General features: G+C 56.9%; 2 protein-coding genes across 3 annotated transcripts in view; both read right to left on the reverse strand.

Annotated features, from left to right (window-relative positions):
* Window positions 1-2,791: 2,791 nt before the first annotated feature.
* DPM2 (dolichyl-phosphate mannosyltransferase subunit 2, regulatory) lies at window positions 2,792-6,169 on the reverse strand. Of its 2 annotated transcripts, XR_012922145.1 has the most exons (5): window positions 5,846-6,169; window positions 5,457-5,546; window positions 4,228-4,330; window positions 2,895-3,497; window positions 2,792-2,852 (listed from the first exon to the last, which is right to left on the reverse strand). XR_012922145.1 is itself a non-coding variant. In XM_012772046.2 (4 exons), the coding sequence occupies exons 1-4, from the start codon at window positions 6,152-6,154 to the stop codon at window positions 3,439-3,441; spliced, it is 561 nt and encodes a 186-aa protein (XP_012627500.2). In that variant the 5' UTR covers window positions 6,155-6,169; the 3' UTR covers window positions 2,792-3,438. The 2 variants fall into 2 exon arrangements, 1 of the variants encoding a protein (XP_012627500.2); XM_012772046.2 differs by having other exon boundaries at window positions 2,792-3,497.
* A 1,992-nt stretch (window positions 6,170-8,161) lies between these two features.
* EEIG1 (estrogen-induced osteoclastogenesis regulator 1) overlaps window positions 8,162-13,927 on the reverse strand; it is a 34,219-nt gene continuing 28,453 nt past the window's right edge. Inside the window, exons 7-11 of the mRNA XM_012772044.2 lie at window positions 12,840-12,944; window positions 12,559-12,754; window positions 12,005-12,126; window positions 11,839-11,908; window positions 8,162-10,870 (exon numbers count right to left, since the gene is read on the reverse strand). Of these exons, the coding sequence (XP_012627498.1) occupies window positions 10,825-10,870; window positions 11,839-11,908; window positions 12,005-12,126; window positions 12,559-12,754; window positions 12,840-12,944 (539 nt within the window). The 3' untranslated portion in view covers window positions 8,162-10,824. The remainder of the gene's footprint in view (window positions 10,871-11,838; window positions 11,909-12,004; window positions 12,127-12,558; window positions 12,755-12,839; window positions 12,945-13,927) is intronic.

A 13,927-nucleotide genomic window follows, 5' to 3' on the forward strand; every position in this document is an offset into this window, starting at 1 on the left:
GCAGGGGGCGCTGGCGATCGCCGTCGGGTCCCGCCCCCGCGGCTGCAGCATCCTTCGGACCGCGGTCCAGGCGGGGCGGAGCCGCCGGGCGTTGGCTAGGGTTCCCGGGACGGAGAGCCCCTCGTTTTCCCCGCTGGCGTGGGGGACTCGGGTCTGGGGGCCGCCTGGAAGCGAGTAACCTAAATCCCGTCCCGCCCACCCACTCTGCCGTGAAATTCCCATTCACTTTCTCGTGTGTGGAAACTAAGATGCAGAGAAAAAAGGGACTGCGCCCAGGTCACACGGGAGTCAGGACATCCATTCATTCAACACACATGCTTTGAACGCCCACTTTGAGCCAGTAGTGCTAGGCCCTGGGGATTTAGTGGTGAGCGAGAGGGAGGGACACAGCTGCCAGCGTGATCTTTTAAAAGCGTAAATCACATGATGTCACTCTCATGCTTGGAGCCTCCAGTGGCTTCCCAGGGCAATGGAACAAAATCCAAACTCTTCAGCATGGCCCCAGGCCCGTGTGTCCACTCTCCCTACACCCACCACCCAGCCACACAGGCCCCTACAGCTCCTTGGCCACCAAACCCTCACAATCCTTTCCCCCAAATTTTCACTTGCCTTGTTCCTTCCAGTTATCTCGCTGGGTCTAACCAGCCGGCCCCTCCCCCAACTCTTTTTTTTTTTTTTTTTTTTTTTGAGACAGAGTCTCACTTTGTTGCCCAGGCTAGAGTGAGTGCCGTGGCTTCAGCCTGGCTCACAGCAACCTCAAACTCCTGGGCTCAAGTAATTCTTCTGCCTCAGCCTCCCGCGTAGCTGGGACTACAGGCATGCGCCACCATGCCCGGCTAATTTTTTCTATATATATTAGTTGGCCAATTAATTTGTTTCTATTTATAGTAGAGACGGGGTCTCGCTCTTGCTCAGGCTGGTTTTGAACTCCTGAGCTCAAATGATCCGCCCGCCTCAGCCTCCCAGAGTGCTAGGATTACAGGTGTGAGCCACTACGCCTGGCCTCCCCCAACTCTTGATCACATCACCTTTATTTTCTTTATCCCCTTGTACACTGTCCGAGATTGTCTTGTTCATTTATTTGCTTACTACACCTCCCCCCTAGAATGGAAATGCCACAAGGGCAGAGGCATGCCAGTCTCATTTTGAGCCAATGTGAGTAGGGTATGCAAAGGGCCTGGGCAGTCCCAGGAAGCGAAAGGCCAGCGTGGCTGGAGTGAATAGGGCAGAGAAAGCAAGCAGCCAGGGCCTTGTAGGCTGTCATAGGGAGACAGGTGTGGAGTCAGAAAAACATCGTGTGAGTGTGAGAAAGATGCTTAGATATGGGTTTTGGAAAGGCCACTGTATTTTGTGCATAGGTCAGAGAGGGCCAGCACAGGGGGGGCAGTGGGGGGCGAGTGGTGAAGAAGCCATCCATGACTTAGGGCAGAGGGTAGTAGCTTTGCCTCCAGAAAGTGGCTGGGAAGGGAGAGTTGATGGGATTTGGGGACTTGTGGATGAGGGGTGGGGGAAGCAAGCTACAGTGGGGACGCATGATGCCAGCCAGCCACGAGAGGGGGGAGGCATGAGAGGAGAGCCAGAGTTGGGGAAAGTCTAAGAATTCAGCTCACAATCGATGGATCGAGGTCCCACCACAACATGCAATGAGGATGTCAGGTGCACAGCTGGGGCCCAAAGGGGACAGTTGCGCTGCAGGCAAGCCTGGGAAAGGATCACCAGGGAGGGTGTGGGTGACAAGGCCTGTGACCAAACCCTGAGGAGCCCATGGCAGAAGAAAACACCAGAGGCATCAAGGACACTCATCACAGACACCAACAGAGCGTCTGATCCAGGGGATGTCATGTGCCAAATGTGGCAGAGGGTAAAGGATTTAAAGGAAGGGCATCACTGGTGGCCCCAGGGGCTGTGGCCTCCCTTGGGTGACAGGACAGATGCTGGTCACAGCAGGAGAAGAGGTGTGGACACCCTTTTGGGGCAGTTCGGCAGTGGAGAGGGGGAACTGGTAGGGAGTTGCTGGGTTGATGCAGGGTCCTGGAAGTGGAGCCTGAAGCGTGTTCAACAAACTACCTGGGAGAGGTAGAGGTTGTTCGCACGACAGGGAGCACTGGTGACATAGGCTCCTGCCACAGCAGTGGGGGGAAAATATCCAAAGCCCAAGTGGGCCGCTCCACCTGGACTGGAGGACAGGCGGCACAAGCAAGGGAGGGCAGGCGTGTCCACAGTTGGCCCCTTTCCTCTGTGATGAGGGAGAAGCCTCCATCCGCTAACTGGGCGGAAGTGGATGTCCCAGGCTTGGGGGCAGGTTCACGCTGGGTACTGGGGAGGACGGGAGAGGCTGCTCAGGTACAGCGGGCAGATTGCTGGCAGCCTGGGGCCTGTGCCAGATCAGCTACCCTGAACACAGCAGCCCTGCTCTGACTCAGTAGCAGCCTTTGTGGCTCAGGGCTTGGCTAAGTCTGGCTGCTGCATATAAGAGATGGATGATGACAGGCTTGGGCTTTCAGTGGAGTAGCCCAAGGATCCCTAAAATAGTAAGTCCATCTTGGCCACACTGGCAAAGGGGAGACACGGCAGAGGCAATGCCAGGGCCACCACGGGCTTCACAGCTGTGAGCTCCACTGAGTCCGAAGCACATGTGTCCTAGTCCCAGCTTTGTCTCCAGTGTGCAGCACAGGGACAGGTCAGGGGAGGCACCTGAGGCATCCTCACTGTACAAACCAGGGTCTTCTGACCTGAGACCAATGCAGGGGCCACATCCCAGCCCCCTCCTCTGGTAAGGACAGCACAGAGAGAAACACGAAACCAGTGTTTATTGGTAAGCGCCGCACACAGGCCAGCCCTGGGGCTGGGGCCTGGGCCTCCATGAGGAATGAATGGTTGGTCAGGAGGCCCACGTGGCTGCCCTGTGTGCCGAGACATGGTGGCGGCTCTGGGGTCAGTTCTTCTCCTAGGCTTTCCAGGTCCAGAAGTCCCTGTGGGGTCTGGGGCTGTGTCAGGCCAAGAAGCAGCCTTCGAGAGAAGCAGGACTTGTGGAGAGAGGTCAAAGAGGCCATGTGCCATCTCAGAACCTGCTAAGTCCAATATCAGCATGTGAAAGGAGGGAAACTGAGGCAAGATGGTAGAACCCAGAGGAAAAAGTGACGGGAAGTCTGATTGTGAGGTAGGGAGAACCAGCATCTCTCATGCCCAAGCCAGAGAGGGTGAGAGGTCTCCCAAGTGCTCCTTTGTCCTGGCTTCTGGAAGGGTGACCAGGGGAGGAGCAGGGCTCTGGTTGGTCAGGGGTGAGTCCTGATCAGCTCCATCCCACAGGGATGTTTGGAGCGCAGCCAGGCTGGAGGGGGGCACAGTGCCTGGACCAGTCCTGTGGGCTCCCACCCTTGGTCCCTGCCCTGGAGAGAAGGCCAAGAAGGGGCTGGCAGCCTCATCCCTGCTGGGCCTTCACTGAGCCTTCTTGGTCACCCTCTGGTTCTTCAGCATCACGTAGGTGATGAACAATCCTGGAATAAATATACAAACAAGAATGGCCAGGTAAGATCTGGGCTCATGGATGCTGGGAGGACAAGGCAGGGCAACCCACATGCAAGGTCATGGGCCTACCAACCACCCTCGAGGGCACTTGCTGTCTCCCCAGTCATTCAAGTCACACATCCGCTCACATTCATTCAACAAACACCAACTGAGTGCCTTTCTCAGGCAAAATGTTGCATTTGGTGTTTCAGACTCTAAGAAGAACAAGACCCACCCATCTATCCATCACCCAATCAACCACTTGCCCACCCAACATCCACCTACCCACCCATCTACCCCATCATCCAGGCATCTGATTGTTGACTGACTCATCAAAACTACTTTCCTGTGCTGGGTGCTGAGAACATAGTAACAATAGAGACATAGTCCCTGTCCCTGTGAAGCCATGAGAGAGAGGTGCAGGGATTAGGAGCCAGGGTGATAAGAGGGTGAGAGGCGATTGAGGTGTGAGCAGAATGATGGGGGGGAGTGGGGAAAAAGAGAGACACACCATTAGAGTCCAAAAAGCCCAAGGCATTGGGAAGCTCAGAGGAGTTACTGACAGTGGCCTTGAAGGAGGAACATGAAAACCCCAGGGGAGAGTTGGGGGCAAGGAGTCTCAAGCAGATAAACAGCAAGTGTCAAAGCGTGGAAGTAATTTCAGAGGGGCCCTCCAGACACCCTGCCCAGGGTTGGGGCTGCAGTGAGGGGGTGACTTACCCACAAACAGGAGCAACAGGAGACCCACCGCCAGGGGGATGGCGACAGCATAGGCCCGGGGCAGGAAATACTTGTGGATGACATGCTGGCTGTCGATGAATGGCTGGCAGCCAGAGCAGAACTCTAGTGAGCTGCAGTCGCCTTGCCCAGCCCCTAGCTGCCTCGCCCAGCCCCCAGCCGAAACAACCCACCCCCTCCATCTAAGGGACATATCGTCTTTAGGACGATGGCATCTGGGTGCCGGTACTTGTTTCTTTCCTTCCTTTATTTAATAGTTACTTACTGGGCACTTGCTTGGTGCCTGCCCTACGTTGGTGCTGGGAACCTGGCAGTGAACAGAAGCCAAGAGAACTGCCCTAAGGCACTCACAGTCTAGCAAAAGGTACATGAGGAATCCTTGAGTGACTCCCAACATGGGCTCCCAGGTCTTCTTTACTAACATCTTTCTCCAAAGGATACCAAGTTCTGCAAGATTTTGCCCTCCAAACACACTGCATTTTTTTTTTTTTTTGAGACAGAGTCTCACTCTGTTGCCCAAGCTAGAGTGCCATGGCATCAGCCTAGCTCACAGCAACCTCCAACTCCTGGGCTCAAGCAATCCTTCTGCCTCAGCCTCCTGAGTAGCTCGGACTACAGGCATGTGCCACCATGCCTGGCTAATTTTTTCTATATATTTTTAGCTGTCCAAGTAATTTCTTTCTGTTTCAGTAGAGTCGAGGTCTCACTCTTGCTCAGGCTGATTTCAAACTCCTGAGCTCAAACGATCCACCTGCCTCCCAGAGTGCTAGGATTACAGGCATGAGCCACCGCGCCTGGCCCACACTGCACTTCTTAAGCAATGATCAATAAATTTTCCTACAAGAAAAAAAACATCCTAAAGGCCCTCATAAAATCCACTGGTGCCTGCCATGCCCACGAGCCGGTAGGCTAACCAGAACCAGAACTCCCCCCAAAAGGCAAAGCAAACAGGGCACAGGGCTTTAAGTGCAGCAGTTAAATATGCGACCTTGGGCCAGACCCTTCTCCCTGAGCCTCAGCTCCCTCATCTACAAAATGCGGACACCACTAGCATCTTCCTTGTAGTGCTGTTCAGGAGATTTCATGAGCTCAGGCAGGTATAGCACCTAGCACAGCACCTGGCACTTAGTGGCTGCTTAAATGGTGTTGTAGGTCGGCTTCAGGACCCAAGGATGGGGAAGGTGAGCCAAGGGCGGGAGAGACAGACATACCAAGAGAATCACCCAGGCCGTGTAGTAGGTGAAGATGATCAGGCTAATGGCGACGAGGCCGAATCCCACCACCTGGTCTGTCCCCGTGGCCTGAAGAAAAGGGAGGGCTCAGCTGACGAAGTGACTCTCCATTTATGGGCACTAATGGACGGGGGGCGTCGCGGCCTAATTACGCTCTAAGTTTCCCATTCATTCAGCCGATGCTAGGGAGGGCTGATTAGGGATCAGTTTCCAGGCTGGGAGAGAGTGCCAGGCCTCTGCGTGTTCATGCATACAGAGAGCAGGCGGGAGAGAGCACTCCCGGTTCCGAGTGCCCAAGCCCCAGCTCCCGAGCAAACCCCGGACCTCACCCTGGACGCCCACAGCCAAGAACTCAGCCCCAATCTCACCATTTCCCCGGCGCTCCGCCACCAGGGCACCAAGCCACATCCGGTTCCGGATCCGGGCCCTTCTGGCTTTGGGGCGCGGAGCGCGCCGGGAGTCGTAGTTCCCAGGCTGGCCCAGGAACACGTGGCCCGAGACCGGCAGGCCCCGCCTCCCTTTGCATCTCGGGAAATGTAGTTATCGAGGGAGTCATGGGTAAGATTTCTCCCCGAAGCTAGGGAATGGGACCAATGGGAGTTGGGAACCCGGACTGAGGGGCTTTCATGGCCACAGTCTTGCGCGATCGTCCCCCCCCCCCCCACGCCAAAACCCATCTCTAAACATCCCAGAGTCCCAAAGCCAGAGCGGGATGGAGGTGGAGGATCGGAAGTCCCGTTTTTCAGATGGGGAAAGTGAGGCTCAGAGACGGGAGTCCTTGGTGAAGCCCACACTGGAACCCGACGGGGAGCCCTACTGCCTGGTGGTCTCGAGGCCCTAACTTGTCTGCTGAGGGCTAGGCTGCAGAGCCCGGCCTGGGACGGGATGAGGAGGGGCTGGCTGAGCCGACGTTGACGGGGAGGATTTCGACTGGAGGAGAGAGGGCGCCCCCTTGCCAATCGCCTGGCTTCGCTGGCGACCCTTTCCCGTACCTCCCTTCACCGTCTGCCTCTCTGGTCCTTGGTGTCGCAGCACCAGAGGTTTCGGACAGGCCCCTGACAAGGCCCCTTCGGTCTTGGAGGCCCTTTCCTCTGAGAACAAGGGGAGGCAGGGCCAGATCTTTGACGCTTCTCCAGCACCAAGACCTCATAGCTCGTGGGGCCGGCTGCGCCTCACCCCTCAATCTCACTGGGATGCCTCCCCCTGCCCCTGCAAGGAACCTTCACAGCTGGAGACAAGGGCTTCTTCCCCTCTGCGTTTGTGTGTGTGTTGTTGTTGTTGTTTGAGGCAGGGTCTCTCTTTTTTGCTAGAGTGCAGTGGCGTCATCATAGCTCACTGCAACCTCAAATTCCTGGGCTCAAGCGATCCTCTTGCCTCAGCCTCCAGAGTAGCTGGGGCTACAGCTAAGTGCCACCACACCTGGCTAATTTTTATATTTTTTGTAGAGAAGCTGTCTCGCTCTTGTTCAGGCTGCCCTCAGTCTCCCAAAGTGCCAGGATTACAGGGGTTTGGGATTACAGGCATGAGCCTCCGTGGTGGACCCCTGTGTGTTTGGATCAGCTGATTTACTTAGTTGGTCTGGGCCATATTGTAAGCGCCCCAAGGCTAGGGTCTGTGGTCACTGCTGTATCCCCAGAACCATAATGGGTTTGGCACAAAGTAGGAGCTTTAAATCAATCAACCAGCTGTAAGAGTCAGAGATTTTTTTTTTTTAGATCCTCGAATGCCCTGAGTTGGTTGTGGAGTCACTTGGCCTGCTGTCCTCACTTGAGAGGGCAGGGGAGAGTTGTCTGGGTCTGGCATAGTTTGCTCCCACCAGCAGCATTTATCTCCTGTCATCAGAGCCCCTGTCTATGGGGGCTGCCCTCCCAAAGTTGACACGATCAACCCTTTTTCTCCCACAGCCCAGTTCTATTCCTCACCACTAAGGACAGACGGCTCAGCTGGGAGCCAACTTTTCCCTCCCTGCCCACGTATGCATAGAACAGAGGAGGGGACTGAGAACCCCCTTCAGGGTTTAAAGAGGCTACAACTGGAGTTGAGTCCTAGAAGGGGTGGGGATAATGATTGTTCTGGGGCACAGATAGAGGCCTGGTGGCCTGGCCAAAGCTACTGAGGCTTCCTGTCACCTCTGAGCTTGTTAAAGGCCCAGAGTGACCTGGCTGTCCCAAAGCTTGGCTAAGCCACTGAAATTCTATGTAACTTGGGACAGTCAGGAACAGGGGTGAGGGGCCCAGACCAACCTGTAGACAATGCCAGTCTGAGGCTTTAGTTAGGGAACACACCCAGCACCTCCTGTAGTGCAGGCTGTATACCCACGTTCTCATTTGATCCATAACCCCATTTGCAGCAGAGGAAACTGAGGCACAGTTATTTGTCCTCAGGCATTTTCTTAGAAGCCACCTGATTGTAGGGAAGGTCCACAGAGCAGTGGTTAGAACTTGGGTTTGGAGATCAAAGCTGTCACTCAGTGTGGCAAGTAACTGCCCACCTGGGACTGTTTCCTTTCCAGGACTCTGGAGCAATAAAGGTGGTGATAATTGTGACTGCAGTCAGGACTGGGAGAAACTGGACCACCTACATTTTCCCCACCGGTGGAATGTCACCTTATACATCTGGCTTCCTTCTGATGTTGTCTTTGAGCCCAAAGTCAATGTAACAAAGTAACAAGGTAAAAAAAAAACTCAGCAAAACAAAATCCGCAATATTTAATTTTTTTTCCCCAAACCAAGACACTGACATTAGGCTGATTTCCCCTTACAATGTTATTTTCTACAATAGAAGCTGGGACACAAATACAAACACAGCCCACTGAACTGGAAGTAGTGGTGGCAGCATTCTCTTACAAAGGAGGGGGATTACAGAAAAAAAGGACCCCTCCCCCATTTCCTCAATTACCTCCCTAAAGACAGAGGAAAACGTGGACATTCCCCTCCTGGCAGATCATGCCATGTGGTCAGTTTGTGGGGTTTAACAGGAAAAAAAAAAAATCTTAAAAATATTGTAGACCTTTATTTTCTTTAAATCTCCTAGTAAAAACATTAAACTTTCAAGAAGATTCCAAACTGGCATTGCATAGACCAATTCCTTTCCAAAAATATCTCTAATATATTCTTTCCATCTCTCTCTATATAGAATTTGAAGTCCAGGGGCTGTGGGCACCTGGTGGGAATTCGCTGAGCTTGAGGGGATGAGAGGGCTGACGAAAGGTGTCCCTCATGGGGACAAGGCCAGGGCTCCGGGCCTCTTGCTCCAGCCAGTGACAATTTGGTTGTGGCCGAATTCTCAGTTGGTCCAATTACCCTGACCTAGGGCCTTGTGTGGGAGGACGTGGCAGGCTCGATCTCCTTCTGGGGTGACTCTTAGGCCCAGACCTTGGCTGGGTCGGGGCTGGGACTCCTGGTTTGGAGCCTCCTCAACAGCACCAAAGCCAGCTGTTCTGTGCCTGCAGCCCCAGAACTTCAACTCAGATCCCAAATCTACCCTGAACGCACCTCCCCACTGGGCTGGGTGAGGTGACGCAGACACAGAAGGGAAGGACAGTGCTCCCCCATCTTCAGGGGGCCAATTCATCTGCAGACCCTGTGGCCAGCTTCCTTTTAAAGTGCCAGTATCTGTATCTGTAGGGCAGAAAGGGACTCTCGGGGCTGACCAGAGCCTTCTCTAGCCTGAGCGAACGCTCCATCCTGCCTCGGCAGGCACTTTCCAACATTCATTTTCCAGAAGAGTTAGGTAAGTAAAACAACAACATTAACAAAAACCCTAGAAATGCTCTGGTCCCAATGCCAGGAAGTTCCCAGACCAAGAACCCTAACTCTGGCCAGCTGGGGACCTGGATTGCTCCCAGCCTGGGGAGGTCACCCGCAACCCCCCTCCCCAGAGGACCAGCATCCCAGCCCCCAGCTGGGTCCCCAGCCCTGCTGGACCCAGCCGGCAGGTGGGGCAGAGAAGAGAAACACCTCCCCTCACCGGGGGGAGGAGGCAATATTGAACTGTGAACTCAATGAAAGAAAGAAAGAAGAAAAAAAAAGGAAGGAAAGAAAAAAGCTACAGGGCTAAGTAAACACCAGCCTGCTGGGTTTATACGAAATGAGTGAAATTTAAAAGGGGTAAGGGAGTCTGTCCAGGGGCTGGCTGGCAGCTGGAACCCACCTTCAAGCAGGTTACGAGGACCGGGGTGAAAGTGCTGAGAGCAGGGGCTTCAGTGAGGGCAGGGGCCAGGGGCAGGGCCAGACTGCTCCCCACTGGGAAAGCACACCCCTTAAAGGACCCCACCTCTCCCTTGCCCAGAAGGGGGGATGCTTCCAGAGGAAGGCTGAGGCTTTTCCAGCCAGGAAGCCAGCTCTAGGCGGTCCAGTCGCAGCCCACCTGCCTCTCTGGCATCCACCCCAGCTGGGCCAGCTGACCCTGAGGGCAGAGAAAGGGGCTTTACTTGCCCCAACCTTCCTGCGAGAAACCAGCTGCTCAGGACCCAGCCCTGGGCAGAGGGCACCGTCGGTGCTCAGACCTTTGTCAGCGCAGGTCTTAGGCCTGAGCTGGAGCTAAATGGAGGGAGGAGAAGCAGCCTGTTCCAGCCGGGCTGCTAGACCCCGGGCCTCTGACTGCACAGCGGGCAGTGACCAGGAGTCCTTGGGAAGGGGTCAGGGGAAGGGGAGGAGAAGGCCAGAGGGGCTGTGCTGGGGACAAGCACGTGCAAAGTGCAGGCTGCCAGGGCAGCAGGAGAACATTTGTTGGGAGAGGTGGGGCTCTCCATCTGGAGTGTGGGGAGGGTCTGAGGTCATGGCTCCCAGGAGGCGGCCGCCAGCAGATCCCCCAGGACACAGGGCAGGGACAGCTGAAGCACTAAGCAGTCAAAGGGTTACGGGTGGCAGGATTCCAGGGGTGGCCTGCCCCTCCCCCCCCCAAAAGGGGGCAATGGAGCAAGCCCCTGCCAGGGCATGACTGAAGCCAGTGCCCCTGGAGTGGACAGGCCCTCAGCCACACACATCCCCACATGTTTAGGAGCTGCGACATGTCCTCAGCCGAGGGGCCAGGTTGGTCTCCAGCAAGGGCAGTCTGGCCATCTCGTCTTGCCCACCAGCTGCATGGGCCACCCTGTCCTGCCCTCTAGTGGTTCAGAGGAGAATATTCACAGTGGTGCCTGGGCCCTCGCAGGCAGGCCAGGAGGCTCCCGGCATGGATGGGAGGACAATGGAATGATGCCTGGGGGGCAGGGGTGGGCTGGAGTGGAGAGGCACGGAGGAGATGCAGTGAGGATGGTGATCCGAATGGGAAGGTTCCTCATGGAATGACGCGGGTCTGGACACCCGAGAAGGCAGGATCCTTCTCCAGCCTGGACACCTGCTCCTCAATGGCTTTCAATCACTACTGGCTCGTAGACCCCAGAAGAGACCCTGCAGGGGAGAGATGGGTCCCCCTCAACACTCCACTTGCCAAGTACCCCCCAGGGCCAGGCCCTTGGAGGTACATGAAAGCAGTCACTGCTGCCCAGACTCATTTTGCAGGGGGCTAACGCTGAAGCTCAGGGATGTGAAGTCACTTGCCAGGGGTGGCACAATGGCAAGTATCAGAGTCCATGGGGACCGCAGAGCTGGCACAGGCTGTGCCTGAGCTCTTCCAGGGTACTGGCAGCTTGCATTCCTGTGCCACCCCTAACCCACAGTAACCCTGGCAGGCAGGGACTGTGCCATGTCCCATTGACAGATGAAGAAACTGAGGCTCACAGGGACTGTGAGGTTTGCCAAGAGGACAGTGGAAAGTGCAGGAACCTGACAGCTCTCCTGCCTGCAGGGACTTAAGACGTTGCTGCAGCCAGACTGGTTTCTTCCCTCCCCTGAACCCATCTCCTCATTTCAGGAGGGGCCAGGGAGGGGTGTTTACAAACCTCAACGGAGTCGCCCTGTTTTCTTCCTGCCCACCCCAACCAGAGCAGCCCAGGAGGCAAGCTGGGAGATGGCGGCTGCAACTTCAGGCCTCGGCCAGCAGGGGGCAGCAGGGCCGCTGCCCAGAGCCCGGCCAAGGCCATCCTGCTCTGAGTCCGGATGTTCCCTACCCACCCCACAGCAACACGGGGGACGCCTTCAGCACAGTCCGCACGTGGGAGGCTCCTTCACTCCCTCCCTCCCTCATTCATTCATCCAGCGAGCCAAGGGGACGCAGCGAGCCAGGCACACGGTAACGTGCTCCGAGTGAGGGCGTAGGAGAGGGCACGCTACGAACTGTCACGTGGGCGCAACCTGCGTTGTCCACAGCTGTACCCCAGCACTAGCTCATCACAGCCAGGGCAGGGGGCCGTGGGGACAGCTGTCACTGCCGCACCCCACGGCTGCCCTGTGACCCCTCCCCGAACCTCTGCCCCTACCTGTTGGCCAGCTGGATGCCACTCAGCGTGGCGGAGCCGTCACGGCTCACGAACAGCCGGAGGTTGCTGTCTGTGGAGACACAAGGGAGGATGGAGGCTGAGCAGGGCAAGGGCAGCCCCTGGAGCGGGCGACACCCTCCCAGCCCGAGAGGCACAGGCAGCTCACCCTCTGTGTTGCTGCCCTCTGTGAAGTCCTGGCTCTGCATGATCTTCTCCACAATGTCATCTGCGTCGATCCGCGTGTCATCCACCCAGGTCGGGTGGCTCTCCACCGAGTCCTTCTTCCGCCTGGGGTGGGGCACAGTCATGACAGTAAGGCAGCAACAAGCACAACGGAACAACGGCGAAGAGCTACAGCACTTTTCTATGCACGTCCCCCGTTGTGCTTCATTCAACCCTCACAAGCACGCTGGGGTGAGGAGGCTGTTATCCAGTTTTATAGATGAGGACGCCAGGCACTGAGAGGCTAAGTAACTTGCCCAAGGCCACACAGCATGTAAGCGGTGGATCCAAGGCTCAACCCCAGGGCTGTCTGGCCCACAGGCCATGCTCTTGACAAACGGCAGTCACGGACGCACAGGGCTGAGCCCTGGTTGAACCATCACCACCCAAGCCTCTGAAGTAGGGACCCTACTGCCCTTGTGGCACAGGTAAAGCAGGAGAGGTTCAGGGAGCCACTGGGAGGGGTCTGTTCCCAGGGAGCAGACCAATGGGACCCACCGAAACGAGCGGTCCGACAGATGCAGGGGCCGTGGGGGCCGTGGCGGCTTCTCGGGCGGCCGGTGCTCCCGCTCACTGCCCTCAGGGCCCTCCACGGTCATGCTGAGGCCACCGGAGGCGCTGCTGCTAGTGGACGTGTTCCGGCGGTGCGTCAGGTCCGAGAGGCTGGAGGAGCGAGAGTGCTCTGTGCTGTAGCCTGGTGGGGGAGGGGGGAGGGAGGGTCATATGGCGGATGCCAGGGACACAGCAGGCCACAGGGGCAGGGCCAGGCAGCCACTCACCGGAGATCTTGGACTGCTGGCTGGCGTAGCTGGAGTTGCGGGAGTGGCCCGAGTGGAACACCTCCTCGGGGCTGGACAGGTTGTGGTCTGGCTCCTCCAGCAGCCCTGGAGGCAGAATGGGGGAGGGGCCGGGCTTACCCAGTGGTGCCACCTCACCCTTCACACTGTCCCCTTACTCAGCCTCCTATGGGAGCACCATGCATTTCCATTTAACAGACTGAAAAACTGAGGTTCAGAGGAGCAGCAACCTGCTTGAGTCCCTGAGCCACAGGTCACCCTCTGAACCTAGGTTGTTCATTCCAGAGATACCAGCTGGGGACCTCCTTGTGAGGAGTGCCTGGGGCTCAGAGGCAGGATGCTGAACAAAACCGGGCCACTGTCACCCACACCTGCGGTGAGCAGCAGAGCAGGGAGCAGTGCGTGTCCAGGGCCTGGCCTAGTCTGGGGACCTGAGGGAAGTCTTCTCCAAGGAGATGGCCTTAATGCCAAGCCGTTCAGGACGTGGGAGGGAGGGAGCCGGATAAGGCATCAGGGAAAAGGCCTTCCCGACAGAGCGAGCAGCACAAAGGCCCTGTGGCAAACAGAGGGAGGGGACGTGGAGAAGGGGAGGGGAGCAGGCTGGCCTGAAGTCCCAAGTCACCCATAAGCCCAACTTCAAAACAAACTTTCCTGGCATTCCCCAGCAGGAGGCACGTGGGGCCAGGCAGGACCCACCCAGTGCTCTGAATCCCCACCCGCCAGCCCTCCCGGCGACACAGGAAGGGCCCATCCTCACCCTCTTCAGAGAGGAGCACACGCTGCCGGCATGCAGCCCAGGCCTACCCTTGTGACCACCACATCCACGTGGCTTTGCAAGCCCCCAATGGGCTCTCTGCACCCGGGGAGGAAGGAGCCAGCCACATAAGTAAATGGGTGCTTAAATCCCACCTGCCTGGGAGAGGCCTGGTCCCAGAGGGAGCTCCCCTCTGGGCCCCGTCTGGGGCTGGAGGAGTAACTGCAGGGGAGCCCCACTCACTGCCTGGGGCCTCCCCTGGCTGGCTCGGCCAGGGCCCAGGTCAGAAGGTCCCTCACCACCCCCAGCCCCCAGG

The sequence above is a fragment of the Microcebus murinus genome, chromosome 12 (genome assembly GCF_040939455.1).
Source record: "Microcebus murinus isolate Inina chromosome 12, M.murinus_Inina_mat1.0, whole genome shotgun sequence".
NCBI lineage: Eukaryota > Metazoa > Chordata > Mammalia > Primates > Cheirogaleidae > Microcebus > Microcebus murinus.

What these genes read in the sequence shown, in the direction of transcription:
- DPM2 (XM_012772046.2), bottom strand. Translation starts at nt 6,154, where the DNA reads ATGGGTTTTGGCGTGGGGGGGGGGGGGACGATCGCGCAAGACTGTGGC. An exon ending in GGCGGAGCGCCGGGGAAATG is followed by an intron (nt 5,547 to 5,845) that starts GTGAGATTGGGG and finishes CCTTTTCTTCAG; the next exon opens with GCCACGGGGACAGACCAGGT. An exon ending in CCTGTTGCTCCTGTTTGTGG is followed by an intron (nt 3,498 to 4,227) that starts GTAAGTCACCCC and finishes TATTTATTCCAG; the next exon opens with GATTGTTCATCACCTACGTG.